This window comes from Asterias amurensis, chromosome 17 (assembly GCF_032118995.1).
Source record: "Asterias amurensis chromosome 17, ASM3211899v1".
NCBI lineage: Eukaryota > Metazoa > Echinodermata > Asteroidea > Forcipulatida > Asteriidae > Asterias > Asterias amurensis.
The window spans coordinates 10,485,196-10,505,188 of NC_092664.1; the positions used below are offsets into that span (position 1 = coordinate 10,485,196).

Below are 19,993 nucleotides of genomic sequence, written 5' to 3' on the forward strand. Positions count from 1 at the left end.
GGCAGTGTAAGCACTTTCAGTTCCTGGCAGTGTAAGCACTTTCAGTTCCTGGCAGTGTAAGCACTTTCAGTTCCTGGCAGTGTAAGCACTTTCAGTTCCTGGCAGTGTAAGCACTTTCAGTTCCTGGCAGTGTAAGCACTTTCAGTTCCTGGCGGTGTAAGCACTTTCAGTTCCAGGCGGTGTAAGCACTTTCAGTTCCTGGCAGTGTAAGCACTTTCAGTTCCTGGCAGTGTAAGCACTTTCAGTTCCTGGCAGTGTAGGCACTTACAGTTCCTGGCAGTGTAAGCACTTTCAGTTCCTGGCAGTGTTAAGCACTTTCAGTTCCTGGCAGTGTAAGCACTTTCAGTTCCTGGCAGTGTAAGCACTTTCAGTTCCTGGCAGTGTAAACACTTTCAGTTCCTGGCAGTGTGTAAGCACTTTCAGTTCCAGGCAGTGTAAGCACTTTCAGTTCCAGGCAGTGTAAGCACTTTCAGTTCCTGGCAGTGTAAGCACTTTCAGTTCCTGGCAGTGTAAGCACTTTCTGTAATCCACCATAGGCCCTGACATAAACTGACATACCTAAAGAAGTTTGAGATAAATCGGCCATCTGGGTCACAAGAAAATAGTGAAAACCGTTTACACATTTAGCATGACATTTGTCAAGAAATAAAGAATAAAACGCTCACTAGTGAGCAACAGACTCCAAACAAAAATATTATGGTATTTATTTCTCACCAAACATGACATTTCAAACAGAAATATTTCAAGGAATGTTCTCTACTATCATCATTTAAGACCGTGTAAATCTGTGATCTTCATGTTTTTTGTTGAACAAAATCTGTATAAAAATGTTCCTTTAAACCGCAAGGGAAACAGGGTAAGCTGATAGCCAGTGCTGCCCTCAATAATATGCAATGGTCTGAGAATGTGGTGGGTACTATGGCTGTCACTCCGTGGATGGATTCATGACAATTCCAAGATAGTTTGTTGTTGAGTTTTCTCTTAATTGTTGTCAATAAATGGTTGTCAACAAACATAGAGCTAGGCAATAACCAAAGGTTTAGGCCTACCCTCAAGCCCTACAATTTAAAATGGAAAAGGAATCCCTCGGGTATGCAGAAAGAATGACTTGTTTGTGGTAAATGCTCCATTAAATTTCATGCAAGAATCACTTGGTATGCAGAATGAATGACTTTAAGGCAATAAAATGCTCCATAAAATTTCATGCAAGAACACTTCTTCATGAAACACATTTGCCATTAAATAAAACTCCGGAACTCTTTCTCACTTGAAGGGTCATCAAATTGATTCGGCTTTGCATCTACTGGACGACAAACTGCACAGGCCTCAAATTAACCGATGGTACCCACAGGCCACAGCCATTGCTGCAGAGCCCTGTGGTTACGATGGGACAGTCTTCACTAGGTATACATTTTTACAAAAATCCCTCTGTAGAAGTGACCAGACCAAACTTGCCTTGCCTCATCAAGGCCTGGGGTGCGTGTTGAAAATATTTATTAATTTACTCTTCCATAAAAATAAAAAATGTACGTAGACTTGATTTTTCGGAGGAGGTCTCGATCTGTGTTAAAAATGAACAACACGGGACCTACATGTAGGTAATTTCTTAACATGGGTAACATTCACCATTTGCGATTTCATAACATCGATGTTATGAAATCGCACGGGACCCACGTTTGTAGCGCTCGTGTGAATGGGCCTTATGATGTACATGAAAGGCCTTACTGTATCACATACAAACCCTTCCAATTACTAAGTGCAGAGATGATTTCCATGCATCTTGCAGTTGGGGAGGTTTTTGTCCATCAATCAAGCTAGAGATATTTTAGGACATTCAGCATAATAGGGAAAATGTTTCCGTAATCCGGGAGCTTTTCAATTTTTTTTTCATCAAAACATGGAAAGATGGTTTATTTTTGAGGAACATTCTTCAGAATCAGTGAGAGTTTGCAGGCTGCAACTATAGGGGTAAAGAAAGAAGAAGGGGGGGGGGGGTCAGCAAGGAATGTTAGAACCCTCAAGTCAAAATGGCTTTTAATCTGAAGACCCAGCCCACCCCAGACACCCCACTGGCAATCTCAGAAAGGAAAACACTCAGTTTTATCATGGTTTTATTGGCCTTCCAGACCATTTAGCAAGGAGTAGTTACACAATACAGACACATTGTTACCTTGCATCAATCATGGCCTGGCCATAAAGTATTTCAGCTGTTTTGAGATTGTTGGGGTTACTGTGGTTAAGTTTGTAGAACTTTGTTAGAACATGGAGGTAGAAATTATCCATGGTTTGAAGAAATGGCCTACAGAGACAAAATAATTTCAAATGATGCTTACTACCTTTTATAACGAGGGCTTTCAGATAAATTACACTGGGTTTCTCCTTAAAAGGACACGTTGCCTTGGATTGGTAGAGTTGGTCCATGAAAAGCATTTGAAACCATTCGTTATGAAATTCATTAGAAAGATGTTTTAAAAGTAGAAGATCCATAACTAGGCTTCGAAATTGCGTGGTTTTCATTTTACTTTAGGAACTAACAAAGTCGGCCAATTTATGGAGTCAAAAATTGACTCCACAAAATGGCGTGCCGTGTTAGTTCACGATGTAAGGAAAACCATGCAATTTCGAATACTCTACTTTTGTAACGTCTTCCTAACCATTTATGCATTTTATAACGAACTTTCAAATGCTTTTCATGGACCAACTCGCCCGATCCTAGGCAACCTGTCCTTAAACATTTTCAGTGACTAGCCAGCCGGACAAGTTTATCAACTTGTCTTTTCACTAGTCCGTCAGCTTTTCCATGCTTCATAGTAAATAGTAAAAACTTTTCAACACTAAAAACCAAAGACTAGCCAGCCAGACCACAAGATGATATTTTTTACTGGTCCTTTTAACTACTGCTGGTACTTTTTTAAAAGTATGACCACAAAGTGATTTTTATATTTGCGGGTATTACTACCCACACTGTAGATACAGTTAATGAGAAAGTCAGATTGGGACACAACTTGTTATAATAGAAAACAGTCATGAAGGTCTGGAAACTTGCTGACAGTACAACTAGGCCCATATAAAGCCTGACATGAAACGTGTGGAGGGGTCTGTAAAGCTGGACCCTCTAACCTTTATCGATTACTTCAATTTTCAGTCTTAAGATCACCCTGAGAGATCAAGGGGATTTCAGGGAATAACCCAGGAAGGATTCAGTATATAACAGGTAGATTATAAAGAAAAGTGGACGACCAGGAAACAGATTTTATTTGCATTAAAACTAAATGTTCTCAATTGACAGTAACCTAGATCTCATGACCACAAAACCTAACTGTATGACCACAAAACATATTATGTACCACTGCAAAACCATATTTGCTGGAACCACAATTTCCTGGTATCTAACTGTACAATGTATGTAGGGCGATTCCGATCACACCAGTGGATGGGCACGATAAGTTTACATCTGTAAACAGGATTCAGGATATATTATATAACTATTAACTAAAGAGCACCAGACACCAGCTTGCCAGTACAAGTACTGTAAATTTGAATTTTATGCACACTCATGTTTTAAAAGAGATCCACACTCCTGTAGTAGTATTAAAGGAACACGTTGCCTTGGATCGGTCGAGTTGGTCTTTGAAAAACGTTTGTAACCGTTTTTTATAAAATGCATATGGGTAGAAAGATGTTGTAAAAGTAGAATACAATGATTCACACAAACATGCCTCGAAATAGCGTGGTTTTCCTTTTACCTTGTCGACTAACACATCGGCCATTTATGGGGGTCAAAATTTTGACTCCCATAAATGGCCGACCATGTTAGTTCGCACAGTAGAAGGAAAACCACGCAATTTCGAGGCAAACTTGTGTGGATCATTGTATTCTACTTTTAAAACATCTTTCCAACCATATGCATTGTATAAAAAACGGTTACAAACGCTTTTGTTTTGACCAACTCGTCCGATCCAAGGCAACGTGTTCCTTTAAGCACTCCTAAAGAGGTTAGAGAAGATTGATACACAACCGATAGTGAGGTTCATGTATGTAGTTTCCATCAGTAGCTGCAAGATACTCAATATTTCTCCACAAGTTTGTGATAGTTGTGATAATCATTAACTCTCCACTGGAGGGATTCAAGATCACCAGTAAAAATGTTGATAATTTTTGTCAGACTAGTGACCAGATTTCAAATTTCATTGATACCATCTTCAAAACCATGGCACACTGAATTGATCTCTCAGTCAAAACACTTAAAACTTCATCCGAAATAGACCCACCCAGTAACTGGGTATTTCACTCCTTTAACAATTTTGTTTGACATACTGCAGTTCGAGTACAGCGCCCCAGTTACTGGGTCTACATGTGTAGGCCTAGGCCTACATGTACATCGAGAAAAATATTTCAAAGAAAAACCCCCAATAAAATGACGCAAAATGCCAAAGAACAAGTACGTCTTGCACAAGGACACAGTTGTTGAGACCGTGATATGAACCCACGTTGTGATGAATCCGCCGTGACGTGCACAAACAGCCGAAGCTCTGCCCCCTTCAGATTCAAATTTTCAACCTGGGACATTTTTTACTCTTTCGCTCGGGTTTTTGTCCCTTTTCTTCAAATTATTTCCTCAATGGTGTTTTGAGTGTTATGGTAGGATTCATGAGACATTGAGAATCAAGTTCGTGTTCCTAGAATTTGTGTCATGATTTTTAAAAGTGGTAAAAATGGAGCAAATCTGCTGACTAGCTGTCGAAATTGTACGTTTTAACCATTTCGCCCTGCACAGATTGCGGTAGCTTCGTAACCCTCTGGCCTGTGCGTCCGTCAGGAAGAGGGTTACGTTATCGCAACTATTTCGGGACAGGATACACCAAGCAAGTAGACGGACTTCAAGCACTATTTTCTCAAACTTACAGAAGTTATGGTACGGTAAAAATCCACTACCTTTAACAAATAAAACATTAACAAATTTGCTGTCCCTGTCACATTCAGACCGAGGTCAGGAGGTGTGTCACTGTAGTAGTTGCGATAACGTAACCCTCCTCTCGTCAACGTAGCCTCCGAGGCTACGCCGTCTGGAGAATTAGAAGGGTTACGTTATCCGGCTTTGCCATCGGGAGGAGGGTTACGTTATCGCAACTACTGAACTAGTGTCACTGCTGACTGCTGTCAAACATTCAACCATGGTCAAATGGTCCATGGAAAAAGGATAGTCAATCATATTTATACAAAACTTAAAAATAAAACTTCTTCTTTGATCATTTTTTTAAAGCTGAACTTTCTTAAACACTCACCTCCTCAGTCACCACACACACAGTCGTCTCAGGTCACAGACATAACTCAAATGACATTTAGATCAGCCATTAAGGAAGGATTTAGTAGTGGTGTAAATAGCATCAGTTATGATCATCCAGCGTCACGGTCAATGCGTCACGTCTATGCCTTGTAATTGCTCCTCTTCCTTCAGCTGTCTTCTGGCAGGTCGTTGTGAATGAATGGAGCGACCACAATTCACACCTAACTAAATAGTATAATAGCTCTAACTGTCGGCCTTCAGTCCAGTCCAGGTGCCCAAAAAGGTCTAATCTACTTGATTATGTACCGAGAAAATCAACACCCATGTAAACAACCCAGCCAAATCACGCACATGTTTTGATACAGGAATGACAGAATTAGGTCATCGCTTGTGTCTTGCGATTATCACGCTATCAGTGTTTATGTTATGCATCATGCAGCAGGCAGGGTCGTCGCAGATTAATTTCGTGCGAAATAAACAGCGCCCTCGCTAGTTGTAAAGATAGTTAGGCGGCGCTAAAAATGGGCAGAAAAAAACGAAAAAACAATGACACCCCGTTTTATTTATTTACCTGTCATTGGGGCGTCAATCACTGTATAAAAACGGCCCAGTTATAGCCCAAAATGCCAGCAAAGTACGTCTCAAAAGATTGGATGACTTGGCCTCACATTGGTTCCAGCCTATGGCTCGGTCAAAATTGAGTCAGTGGCCAATCTTTTGAGTCACATTTTGTGAACAGAGAGGAGCTGGCATTTTCGGCTCAAAAATAGGCGTGTTTTTCCAGAGATGTTTTCAGCACAAGCAGTTTTTGCCAAGTGTTGTAAAACTTTTTTAATGATAAGAAAACAACGGGTAGCTATGCGAACATGGACCTGCAGGCATATTGTTTGGAAAATAATTTGGGTTGATTTGAACTAGTAATAATGCTTTTTAGTCTCAAATTTCTCTAAAATTTGACAAGAAAGGCAGGCAACTTTTTTTTATTGGGAAATTAATGCTAGGGTTATTTTAATTTTTTCCTTAAAGGCAGTGGACACTATTGGTAATTACTCAAAATAATTATTAGCATAAAACTTTTCTTGGTGATGAGTAATGGGGAGAGGTTGGCGGTATAAAACATTGTGAGAAACGGCTCCCTCTGAAGTTACGTAGTTTTTGAGAAAGAAGTAATTTTCCACAAATTTGATTTAGAGACCTCGGAATTAGATTTTGAGGTCTCGAAATTACTCCGTGTGACAAGGGTGTTGTTTCTTTCATTATTATCTCCCAACTTCAACGACCAATTGAGCTCATGCATATGTAGAGATACAGCAAGTGAGAAGATACAGCAAGTGAGAAGACTGGTCTTTGACAATTCCTAATAGTGTCTAGTTTCTTTAAAGAAACTGGACACTATTGGTAACTGGACACTACTTGTAATAGTCAAAGACCAGTCTTCCCACTTGGTGTACCGGTATCTTAACATATGCATAAAATAATGAGCTCAATTGTGAAAATTTGAGCTCAATTGGTCGTCGAAGTTGCGAGATAATAATGAAAGGAAAAGTACCCAGACCCTTCAACTCATAGTAGGCCCACTTGCTTCTGCATCTCTCCTCTGGGCCAAGAGTGTATTGAGACAGATATGGCATGTTGTAAATGGCCACTACTATTGTTAAAGGAACACGCTACCTTGGATCGGTCGAGTTGGTCTATAGAATGCGTTTGTAACCATTTTGTAATCGTTTGTTTAAAAATGCATATGGGTAGAAAGATATTTTAAAAGTAGAATACAATGATCCACACAAGTATCACTCGAAATTGCGTGGTTTTCCTTTTACCTCGTCTACAAACACGATCGCCATTTACATGGCCGACTGGTTAGTTCGCAAAGTATAAGGAAAACCACGCAATTTCGAGGCAAATGTGTGTGGATCATTGTTCTACTTTTAAAACATCTTTCTACCCATATGCATTTTTTAACAAACGATTACAAACGCTTTTCAAAGACCAACTCGACCGATCCAAGGCATCAAAGCTATAAAACACGTTCAATCACAACTATGTATAACATTGGGACAAAATCATTTTTTATTCAACCAACGTCCATAAATATTTGCTCAATACTATTTGTTACACGTAAACATTTTCTGAAATAAAAAGTAAATTTAAATGATAAAGTACGGTTTTTCTGTCTGTCAGTTCATACATACCATGATCTATTTTAATCACTGGTTGAGTTTGGGCGGTGTATTCTTGGTTAAGTTCACTTGAATAGTCTTGACTTTTTACCTTTTCATGGGGATAGCATAAAGATGGCCATTTCAATCATTAACAAACTCATCCAAACTTCCAGGCAGAAAACCACAACTACCACTACCATCACGGCCCAATTTCATAGAGCTGCTAAGCACAACAATTTGCTCAGCATGAAATTTCTTCCTTGATAAAAACAGGATTACTAACTTAATTTCCATTTGTTGCATTTTGCTTGTTACTGAAAATCACGTGGAAATTCGGTTGGTACTCTTGTTTTTATCAAAGGATAACAAATTTCATGCTTAGAAAACTGTTGCGCTTAGCAACTCTATAAAGTAGGATCCTGGCTTCACCCCTAATATCTATTTCACTGAACTACTAATTTTTCATATAGATTTGGGCCCAATATAATTGCTTAACAAATGTCTGCTGAGTAGAAATGAGAAGGATACCAGTCACATTATGTACATTGTGACATGGTAGTTTGGCTGGTAACCTTGTTCTGGTAAGCAAAGTTTGTTGTGCTTAGACGAGTAAAGACTTTTAGATAGCAGCTCTATGAAATTGGGCCCAGGCCATCCCATTAAATATTGCTGCATGACTAGTGCGATTGCTATTTGCATTTTTGTACAAGCTGCTTGCAGTATTTTGGCTCAGCCAAAACCAATCAAAAACTCCAGTGTTGGTTAATATTTAACACCTACACCTGCCAAATCAAATACCGATTACCGGTAGACCGATTGCAATGACATCACAAGCTCAAAACAGTGCCCTAACTGGGGTCACAGAAGCCCTTACCATAGGCTGAGAGTTGTGTGTAGCACATACACGCAGTATTCATGTTAACACTGTCACTAGGTCTTGATTATTATTTAGCATGTCTAGCAAGACTGGTTAGGGCTAGGGCCTAGGCCCGGTTCATAGTTTCTACAAATGTAATACAAATTTTGACTTCACAAATTCGCAATGAATAATTCGCATCAGCTGGCTTGCGCTCAACAAAACAGCCCTTTGATGTCAACATTCGTAGGAATTAGAACCGAGCTTAAGGTTGTCAGACACAGTTATAAAACAGAGCAACGGTAATTCAGTATAATTGAAGATAATGGAACATGCTTTAGTTATGCTTGCCTTGATCACATCCCGGTTGGACAAGCGATAATTCATATTAATGGTATACCAAAGTGTTTTCTAAGGAAGCTACAACATGCCCATGGAATGATCTCCCCTATCAACTCTGTACACTTGACTCCCAACAGATGTTTAAAGGCCAGCTTTAGACTTATCTTTTTTTCGAATCTGATATTGACAAAATAGGGCTACAATCCCGGCCATATCTTGTTTGGCCCCCCTAACGTTACCCCCTGCTCCCTTTCAATGTTGGTTCTCATTGTTGCACGGTCTTCTTCTGCATTCCAGTCAACATTGAGCCGGGGGACGGGGGAGAGAATGTTTTTTTTGTCAGGGGAAGTAGACAGGGGGTGGCCCAAGCATTTTGGCCAGGACCGTAGATAGCTTAGTTGGTTAAGCACCTGCACATTAATCCGCAGGTTGTTGGTTCGAGTCACACTTTTTTTTGTTCAACCCCAAATCTCTGTGAATCTGCTTACATTCAGTCCACTGCACGTGTCATCTCAATATGAAACTCTGTGTACTCTTGTCTTGAATATGTCTTCACTTTGCTAAGCGACTCCGAATAAACAACTAGAAAGATGGCGTTGTACAAAATGCCTGTGCCAAATTTCATAGAGCTGCCTAAGCAGACAAAATTGCCCAACACTCGTCTGCTTAGCAGAAATGAGCAGGATACCAGTCACAAATTGTGTATGTGACTGGGTAGTTTAGTTGGTAACCATACTCTAGTTAGCATATTTGTAGTGTATAGCTTTTTTTGTGCAGGTCTATAAATTTGGGCCTTGGTGGTTGCTTGATGGATTGACGTTATATATTCATCGGTTTTAAATATTTTCAGTCCTTTCTGGATGGATGATTCTTAGGACGACGTTTCCTCCCCCTCTGTCCCTTCCTCCGTCTCTCCATTTCCCTCACTCTTCCGTCGCTCTTTGTCTTTTTGTTCCGCATTGTCTGCAACTGAGCGCTCGAAGAAGTAATCAAAGGCAAAGTTCTTCTCGTTCGGTACGAGGGATTTGTACTCCTCTGCCTCTGTAATGACTTCAATCTGTCAGAAATGAAAGAAGTGTTTTTTTAAATTTATATTTTATGATGTATCGCCCAATTCACAAGGCCGGATGGCCACTTCAAGGTGAGGCAAGTCGAAGAGTTCAGAGATTCCAGTATACCATGGCAGATGTTCTGCAAACCATGATAAGTACCTACTCAATTTTCTCAAATGACAAAATCATATCCTGGAGCCAATTATGAGAACCTGGTGTTGTCTTTCTTTTGCCAATTGTTGTCAATTGTCTTTCCTCCATTGTGGCAACGATAATTTCAAAGGAAAATTATTACTCAAGAAACTCAAAATAAAATCTGAAAACATACCACGATGGGCATGAAATTGTTTTAAAAATTAAGTGGTTAATACAGAGATTACAGTCATCTTTGTTATTCATGCCATGAGGTCAAAGGTCATGGTTACCTGAGCTAAAAATTCCTGCTCGCTGCCATCTTGGAGATGTAGATCTGTGATTCTGTTGAAGAGCTCCCTCGGAGTTGAAACATTGGGTACGCCTCGTTGAGTGAAGAACTACAACAGAAAGCATAAAAAGGAATAAAACAATTAAGTTAGAGAGGTGCTCTAAGGTCAAACTGAGTTCTGTAACACCTGAGTCAGACAGGCACTCCAGAGTCGTGCCGTACCAAATTCTGAATTAGGTACATGAAAAGTGTGGCGTTTGAAACAGTTAAGAGCAACTGGACGCGCTAGAAGTCAAAAGATCGACTGTTACAGTTGTTCAGAATGACTCTGGAGCGCTTTGGTTTCAGACGTAGATCTTGCCATGAGCTGAGCCAACTGTAAATGTTATGTTAACTTCGCCTGTCTGAAACCAAAATTTATTTGGTTTGACCTAGAGTCCCTCCTAATCTATTTGGTTCGGCGCAACTCTGGCATGCGCACCTGTCCGACACGGGTCTTATGCACTTATTTTCCAAAAGCCCTTACGACAGTGGTCACCTCAAATTAAAATAAGAACATTTTGAAAAGAAAGCCAAATTAGGAACATGACATCATTGGATGTTAACAATAAAGGGTCTGCACATTCCACACAATGATTTTTGGTTAGTGAAAAGGTCAAAGCTAAACTCAAATCAGGAATGAACTAAAAGTTCTGGTACAAAGAAATTGAGGTTAAAGACTTTAATTTGTTTTTAAAATAAGCGTGCTGCTTGTCTGCTTGATTTGATTTGAATTCATTTATCAGTTCTTATTTTGAAGCCAAGGACTCTCAGAAAATCAAACTTGACCAGTTTACTAGCCAAGAACCCAATGGAGAGAAGGCAAGGAAGGAAGTTTCAGTTTTAGATTTATGAGGAAAACCCCAGAGAATTATTCTACGGAAAACCAACACAGTGGTGTAAGAACTGAAAACCCAATCCACATAGTGTCCCCCCCCCTCATACCCCCACGGCAAAATTTGAATCGGAGTCCTACAGGTGGAAGGCCTGGAATAATACCACTGCACCAACCTAACTGCCAAGAATAATCCCATACCACCATAGACTAGCCACAGTGATCTTCAACCAATCACACTTACGTTGGATACATTGGTGCAATCTCGTAGCAAGAACTTCAGCCCCTCTGGATGAAACGGCTTCACCGATTGGCTGACATCAATAAACCAGACTTCGTGATTAAACCACAGCATGTTGTACTCGCTGAGATCAGCGTGCACCAGTTGACACCTTTTGTACATTCTTTCCATCATCTGGAAATAGAAAAGGAAAAGAGAAAAATTAGAACCTTAAATCTCTTGGTTAACGCCATTGGACCCTTTCTGTAAACAGTATTGTCCAAGGCCCACACTTTGTGTACCACAACTTCTATATCAAATAACAAACCTGTGAAAATTTAGGCTCAATTGGTCATCGGAGTTGGGAGAAAATAACGGGAAAACCCACCCTTGTTTCCGCGCGTTTCGCCGTGTCACGACATATGTTTAAAATAAATCCGTAATTCTCATTAACGAGAATTGATATTGTTTTGCTGTTTTCTCAAAAAGTAAAGCACTTCATGGAATAATATTTCAAGAGAAGTCTTTCACCACTACCTTCCTGAAACCCTGTAAGTTATTTGTAAATCTGTGAACTTTTTGTTTTTTTCCTGAACCGAAAGGGTCCAATGGCTTTAAACAATCTATCAACACAGGAGATGTTACGAAGCAGAAGTGTTTTTGCCGAGTGGTCTATGAGCTCAGTGCTTTCTATACTGGTCCCCCTGTTTTTATCCGCTAGGATAACTACAGCCACGGATCTGACAGCCCAAATATTTTTTTTGTATGCATTGATTTCATTGGATAAATGTGCAGTGACGCCAGCTTGCTATACCTGTGTTATGATTGGTCCGAGATGATGTAGTGTCAGCTTGCTTTCTTGATCATCTGCATGTATCGTACGCGCTCATAATGTTGTGTTCATCATGTAGTGTTTGTGGAATTTGAGGCAGTGATGTAGTGTTGCTTTTATAAACTCTTTGTGTACAAGTGCCACGTGCCAAATGAATGCGAGGTCAAAGGTACATCTGGCAACATCCAGTAAGGCTGGTATTCACGAGCCTCAGAGTGTGTTGCATATATTCATGCTAAGTGCTTTCTAAACCCTGCTAAAACAACAACTCGAACCCCGACATTCGCAAGTTTATGAAGTTACTCATGTGGCTGACCTCTGTGCACTGTTCATAGGCAAGCAGCAGATCGTCGCTCGACAGCTCAGCATCCTTCAGTTTGGGAGCAGCCTTCTGATGGTCACCAATGAAGGAGAGTACCAGGATGTGTTTCTTGAGAAGGATGACCTCTGGGCAGCGGATACCGGCCTTTCGCATCCTGAGCAAAAATTAACAAAAACACGCTGTTTATCGACACATTAATCCGGAGTTTGTTGGTTTAAACCCATCTCTAGTCATTTTGTTTGTGTTCAACCCGACTTAAAACAAACACAGTCAGTTTCCCATGTGGTTTATTATTTTATGTTGATAGACCTGTTCGTTACCTAATAACCTGTGACATCAGAAAAGACTAAAGCCGTGTTTGCATTGGACTAATGTTTTACAGAGACAGTGGTTAACACTCCAAAAGGGGAAACTTACCAGCGTCCGCACTTGGATTAATGACGATGGTAAACTAACCGACACGATCGGTAAAACACATATTGACTAACTTAAGACAAACACAAAAGGGCGATATCGCAGTGACCTTTGACCGGGATACATGACAGCGAGAATGCATTAAGTGCGACCGGGCATCCATCCATGTAAACAATGCATGTTTAAGATGTGTCATCACACGATCATGTGGCACGGCAGGTAGATCAGGGGACCGGATGTGGCTTTTTACCAGGCAGCTTTTACCCTGATGGCATTTGAACTGGACTTCTTGGCTCAGTTAAACTGGCCTGCAGCCGATTTCACGAAATGCGAGGATTAATCCTATCTCGAGTTAGCAAGAGTAACCCGTCTTAACTTAGGATGGGTTCAATGCGTCCTAACGTCTTAGGATACGGAACTTAACTCGTCCTAAGTCCTAGGATTAATCCTAAGTTAAGAAGACTTTGGTGAAATCGACGGCTGGTCAATTTTAACCAGGCAGGCGTGGGTCGGTTAAACTACCCATTCTAGTCGGGTAAGTTACCTGGGAGGGAAACTGCCTAGGCTGTTCGCGTTGGACTTGAAATGGGAATGTTACCCATTTGCTCGGTTAGTTTACCCAAATTAAGTCCAATGCAAATGGGGCTAAATACAAAATAGTTTATACATCCATAGGTTTCATTGTGATAACAATGTTGTCAAGGAAAATGATTACTTACTGATGGAGATTAAAGCGTTCTTTGTCCGCCCACATACTGATAATCTTCCTGGGGTTCATGCGGCTGAGGGCATCTGGGAGGTAACGCCTGCGAGTTCGGAACTCGTTCAGCGTCGTCTTGAAGACCTTGAGGGCGCACTCTCGAGGTACTAGCAATGTCTGATGGCTAAAGGTGCAAAACATAAGATGAGTATTAGTTAAAGCCGAGTCACACTGCAGCGATAACGAAAACGATATCGACACAAAGAGTACTTCTTATCTATAATTTAATACACATTTTGCTTTCTATTCTACCCCTCTGTGTTTTGTGGTTAAGTGACTGTAAAGACTAAGTTACAGTTGTCTTTTTTAAAAGACCATGGACACTATTGGTAATTGTCAAAGACCAGTCTTCTCACTTGGTGTATCTCAACAAAACATGCATAAAATAACAAACCTGTGAAAATTTGAGCTCAATTGGTCATTGAAGTTGCGAGATAATAATGAAAGAAAAAACACCTTGTCACACCAAGTTGTGTGCTTTCAGAGGCTTGTGTTTGAGACCTCAAAATAAAATTTCTCAAAAACTACGTCACTTCAGAGGGAGCCGTTTCTCACAATGTTTTATACTACCAACCTCTCCCCATTGCTTGTTACTAAGTATTAGGTTTCATGCTAATAATTATTTTGAGTAATTACCAATAGTGTCCACTGCCTTTAATCCTTGAAAATGTATTGGCGTAATGCTCCTTTTACAAATGGGCTCAAAAACGGAAGTCACAAGCTCCTTTTAACTGTTTATAAAAATGAAAAAAATGCCCAATTGTAATACTGACCTTCCTCCATTGGCATGTAACACAACAGCTTCTTTTCCAGTGCTGATTGTACCATTCACAGATTCCAAGAGACCACTGTTTACCAACTTGAACAGCAGAAGCCTGGTGTTGGGATCCATGGCCATGACCTATAAGTATAAAAAAAAACGTTAGTCAGGTTATTGACTTTTAACCACTTCATGTTGGATGACCACTTTTTCCCCGTAAAAAAACCGGAGCATACTTCTTGCGGATGCGAGCGCGAAGCAAATTTTGAAGTCATGGCCGTTTTCACAGCCAATGTTTCGCAAGAGTTGAACTCTGCGAATTATTTATTGCGAGTTTCACATTAATTTTGCATTAGCAGGAAGTATGAACCAGGCTTAATTGGCTTTTGGTGAATATTGTTTACGCCTGTACAACTTCGGAGCACCTTCTATTTTTGTGCAGTTAGTCCGATGGCTGATGTGTGTATCCGCCCAAATATTCCACTGTGTACTGAACACAGGAATGCACCTACATATACTGTGCTATGCTTGGTTTTCTCCATAGAAAGGGACAGATGGAACTGGAACTCATGTTGGGAATCTCCCTTTTTGAGATTTTTGTGTAATCCCTGTTTCTATCATCCCCTACGCATGCTAGGGGCCTGGCTGTTAGAGCCGAATGAACTTTCTTCCAACTTTGTATAAAGCAATTATGGTAAGTATGTAGCTCAAGGGCATTATTGTCATGAACGAGATTCAAACCTACACTCTGCTGCAGTCAACACAAGAGCTGAGGTTCGGTGAACAAGACCTCACACAGCCACGACACACCTAAATTAATACAATCATCTCACTTTCAAAATTGCAAAAGTCGCGGGTTCGAACCCCACCCGAGCAACATGCCTGTGATTTTTTTTCACAGAACTTGGGAAAGTATTGAGTATACAGAGCTACATGTAACACACATGTGTATGGGTAAAACTGAAATTAATATTAATGTTTTGTGGTTTGTCGATTGCAAGCAATGAGCAGTGAACTTACCGCAGTGGAGTGTTCCTTCTTCTCATGGACTCTGTGTGTTTTACGCTCTGCCGTCTGACTGTGTTGCTTAAGGGTATTGAAGACGTTGTTTGGAAGCTTCATGTCCATCCCAACATCATCTCCACTATTGAAACCAGGAGGGAACTAAAAAAAAAAAAAACCACACAAAAACAGAGGTTATAATTAAAACAAATTACATTATGTCCGGCACTTTTAAACATACAGGTATCAAAGTAACACAACGACAGGGCCACAGAAACTCTCATGTTATTTCTGTGGACAAATCACTGCCAGAATTGGTCTCATCTCTCATGAGTGAGCCTGTGCCAGAAATCACTCCGTTTGATGAGCTATCTCTTTTTTTCTATAAATGGATATGTATTTGTTTGTACTTGTTTTATACCCTACCCTACCCTACCCTACTCATTATATATCACCAGTCACCAGGATTTTCCAGTCTGCAACTCAAGGGTTTCAACAGACCCTCCACAGGTCATAGTAAGAAACTTATTTTTCTGGTGTTGTATCCCTTTGGGGTGATCCCATTGATTTGCTTGTATCTTGTTTTTAGTTGTCATAACCATATCCATTTTATCTTTTCCCACTCCCTACCTGTTCTTTTCAGAACACTTTCTGCTAGCCATCAATTGTTTCTGAAATAGAAAGTTTGATTGGCTATAATTTTCCCGCTTCTTTCTGGATCCCTCCCTTAATCCCTTTCCCCTCTCTTTTTCTAATAAATGGATATGTATTTGTTTGTACTTGTTTTATGCCTCTGAAGAAGGTCCGGTTTGGATCGAAAGCAAAGGCCATCTACCCTACTCATTATTTATTGATAGTTCTCCGTATGAATCAGCACCAACTTTACAAAAAAATACAATCTATGACCATACCTTTAAAAACAGAATTGTTTGTTATTGAGAGTTAATATTATTTTTATTAAAAGTGAACATTTTAAATTATTTTGTTAAGGAAGAAACCTTAAAAGAGTGTTTCATTCGCAAGAAAAAAGAAAGAAAAATAAATAATTATAAAAACAAGACACACACAAAAATAAAATAACTTCCTTGTTTCAGTCATGACACATACACAAGAACAAGGCAACATTTGCAGCTTGCAATCAGGGAGATTTTGTCAAGCGATCAAGGATTTTTCTGAGAGAAAATAAAATAAGCTATTGCAATCTGCTTACAAACCACAAGGACCTATGGACTAAATGCAAAAATAGTAAATGGCCTGACAATAAGATCCTGGCAGAGTCTTTCACAAAGGCTAAAGGCTTATTTTTAGCTTTTGAAAAAATACTGCAAGGATCAAAACGTCAGGCCATTAAAGATGCTATGTCAGATTTTTGGCTGATTCGAACCAAATATTTTGACTTAAAATTCAATAGGTATTTTGATGGGGGTCGAGAAAGTTACAAGCTTTCATTTGAGCCATTGCTCGAAAAAGTCCGCCAATTAATAGTAGCAGTGAAATATAGTGCTCAAAATTAGTTTTGTCCCGACAATATATCACGTGACCAATTCTTATGTGTTTTATAAGAAACATTTAAATTTTTTGTCATGGTTCATGACCATTAAAAGTAAAAGTTAAACTTTTGTTTCGTTAGAGCGGCTGAAATAGTATTCACTCAAAAAAAAATCTATTTTTTAATGTTTGGGGCCAAAAATCTGACATAGCATCTTTAACTATTTTTTTTATATTATATTTAGAATTAACTTTAATAACATAATGGGGAAAGGTTTCCATATCAGGGGATATTTTCAGAAATTTTAAATCCTTTCTAATAATGTTTTGTATTTTCCTACCTTCTCCATAACCTTTGAGGCATTTTTTCTGCCACAGACGGCTGCATCATGCTTCGTGATCATTACTCCATTCTTGTCTCTAGTGGTTGGAACTTTCTTAGGCGAGGACACGTCTGTTACATAGTAGAAAATTAAAAAACTAAATTATGCTTAGCAAAATAGTGTAAAAGGCGGTAAAGCATACCATTCCACATGTACACACTGTGACTGGTATCCTGTTTATTCTTGCTTAGTATGACTTCCTTACTACAAGGGATTTATTTCCGAAAAGAAGATCGAAGAGAGTAAAGAGCAATCATGGAACGCAAGATTAGATAAGAATCACCAGCCGTAAGAATCCCCAGCCTTGACACTTATGTCCTTAAGCAAGTCACTTAAACATTGCTTCGTCCTTCGGATGGGACGTAAAGCAGTTGGTCACATGTGTTGTGTAACGCATGTAAAAGAATCTATAACCGAAAAGTGAAGGGGTTCGCCCCGGTGTTCCTGGCTGTGGCTGCTGTATGCGCCGTAGCGAGCTCAGAATTCATCATTGCAACAACCTATTTTTCTGAAAGTTTGTATATACACAGCGCCTTGAGTAGGCCTACCTTGTTTGGTAGGTACCTTCGCTTAATTATAATTTACCACACAAGCCCGAGTGGAATTTAGAAAAATATAGTGCTTCTGCATCCCATATCCAACGAGGTCGGAAACAAATTGATCTTCCAGTCTCACGTGCAACGCACAAAGTTAAAAATTTTAGATCGTTATTTCGCGACGAACAGCATGCACGCACACAAAGTTTCGAATTAAATTTGTGCACTGTCCGTATATGGAGCGTGACGTATTGACATTCACAATACGCAATGTGTAATAAAAACAGAGGAAGTAGTATATATGTTTTTATCCCCTAGTAGTTCGAGCATCTGATTGGTGGATTAGCGCATACTGGAAGATAAAAGACTATATAAGACTTTGATATTATGAGAAGTGAAATAATCTAGGGATATTATCATTGGAATTATCTCAGGAGGATTTCCTACCTTTATCTACATATAACTCCCAATCATCATCATCGCTGTCATTATCAACATCAAAGGCAAACTCATCAACCTCATCCCCCCGTATAGCTGGATGCACTGTGCGGTAGTTTGCATACGAAATGCCAACTGGAAAACAAAACAAAATGGTTAATGATAATATTTACTCATAATTTAATTTTTGTAAAAAAATACACAGGGGGGTTTCGATTGGAATAAAAGAGAAAATATTTATATTTCGTATTGAAAAATTAGTGTCATATTTTAATATAATAATAATATGTAAAAATTTGGTCAAAATTTTTCATATATAACTGAAATGTTTGTCATTTGCATATTTCCATAATTGATTTGGAAAAAAAACTAAATTTGGGTCATGGATAAAAAAAAAAAAAAAAAAAAAATATCTCTGTTGGCTTTGTCTTGGCTTTGATGACCTTTCAAAACTCCCCCAAAGACTTTTAAAATAATGTTGCAACGGAAATGCCCCTTGCTCAATGGAAATGGCCTTGCCCTCTCAAAAGACGTACCTTGATGATTTAAGAGAGAACAGTTAATAATAACAATATAATATTTTTTAAAGGGCATATCACTGTGAGGTTCTTATGCTGTGAAGGGAAAATCAACAGTTGTCTAAAGTAAACAGGTGATTAGTTTTTACCCGGGTTTTGAATTGTGTTGAGAGTTGTATAAAGACTCTGGACACTAGTGGTAATTGTCAAAAGACCAGTCTCCTCACTTGGTTTATCTCAACGTATTCATAAAATAACAAACGTGTGAAAATTTGAGCTCAACTGGTCGTTGAAGTTGCGAGATAATAATGAAAGAAAAAAAAACACCCTTGTCACACGAAGTTGTGTGCTTTCAAATGCTTGATTTCAAGACCTCAAAATCTAATTATAAGGTTTCGAAATCAAATTCTTGCAAAATAACTTCTTTCTCGAAAACTACATCACTTCAGAAGGAGCCGTTTCTCACAATATTTATACTATCAACAGCTCCCCATTACTCGTTACCAAGTAAGGTTTTATGCTAGTAAACATTTTGAGTAATTTCAATAGTTTCCAATGTCTTAAATACTGTACCTTTACTGTTGGCGTTCTGTTTTCTCTCTTCAACATCTAGAAGGGCGTCATGTTCTTTATCAAACTGAAGTTGTAGCATCTGAGCCAGTAGAAGGTCACTCTCTGTCGCAGCGTCGTCTCCATTTCCCTCCAGAGTCAGCGCATACTCAAGGTCTGTCAGGGCACTGAACAAAATGAGAGAATGATTAAAAAAAATTAGTTTTCATAATCGTAATGCAACATGGCAATGCAGTGCTTGATCATCATGTTCGTCTTGTATTGGGACATTATGGATAAGATGCTTAACTGGTTGACTTTTCAAACAGAAACAGACTTGAAAACCATTTCTAAATTTTCCTTTGAGGTTAAATGAAGCCCACAGTAAAAACAAACTATAAAACCTCCCTTTTTTGGGTGGACATGGTGGAAAGTTCTGTCTAAATCCTCTACAAATGTTACACTATTTTCAATAATTGTTGTAAATACATTTTGCTTTGTATACATGCAACATATAAAATTAATAATAATAATTAGACTTGTAATGCGCACATATCCACCCTGCTGGGTGTTCAAGGAGTATCTGTGTTTGTGGATTTGTGACTATGAAGACAGGGTGTAGTGTGTAATTTTTAATCCTGGCCAATCCTGGAAAGTGGGTTAACATTTGCTTCATTTACAGTTCGGCTCATAGTTCAGATTGGAATCTGTAGAAATGATTCAACAGTTGACTAGAAGTCACAAGTGCTTTTTAACCGTCAGGAAAACCCCCAT

At 39.2% G+C, this 19,993-nt stretch overlaps 2 protein-coding genes across 4 annotated transcripts in view; both read right to left on the reverse strand.

The window, feature by feature from the left end:
- LOC139949519 (solute carrier organic anion transporter family member 4A1-like) overlaps positions 1–5,735 on the reverse strand; it is a 63,936-nt gene extending 58,201 nt beyond the window's left edge. For all 3 annotated transcript variants that reach the window (XM_071947895.1, XM_071947894.1, XM_071947891.1), the window contains exon 1: positions 5,286–5,735. The gene's annotated coding sequence lies outside the window, so the exon portion shown is untranslated. The remainder of the gene's footprint in view (positions 1–5,285) is intronic.
- Positions 5,736–7,551: 1,816 nt separating this feature from the next.
- LOC139949589 (serine/threonine-protein kinase RIO3-like) overlaps positions 7,552–19,993 on the reverse strand; it is a 13,694-nt gene continuing 1,252 nt past the window's right edge. The window contains exons 3-12 of the mRNA XM_071947994.1: positions 19,244–19,407; positions 18,162–18,287; positions 17,137–17,249; positions 15,326–15,469; positions 14,319–14,446; positions 13,505–13,669; positions 12,366–12,525; positions 11,242–11,412; positions 10,125–10,232; positions 7,552–9,704 (exon numbers count right to left, since the gene is read on the reverse strand). Of these exons, the coding sequence (XP_071804095.1) occupies positions 9,519–9,704; positions 10,125–10,232; positions 11,242–11,412; positions 12,366–12,525; positions 13,505–13,669; positions 14,319–14,446; positions 15,326–15,469; positions 17,137–17,249; positions 18,162–18,287; positions 19,244–19,407 (1,465 nt within the window). The 3' untranslated portion in view covers positions 7,552–9,518. The remainder of the gene's footprint in view (positions 9,705–10,124; positions 10,233–11,241; positions 11,413–12,365; positions 12,526–13,504; positions 13,670–14,318; positions 14,447–15,325; positions 15,470–17,136; positions 17,250–18,161; positions 18,288–19,243; positions 19,408–19,993) is intronic.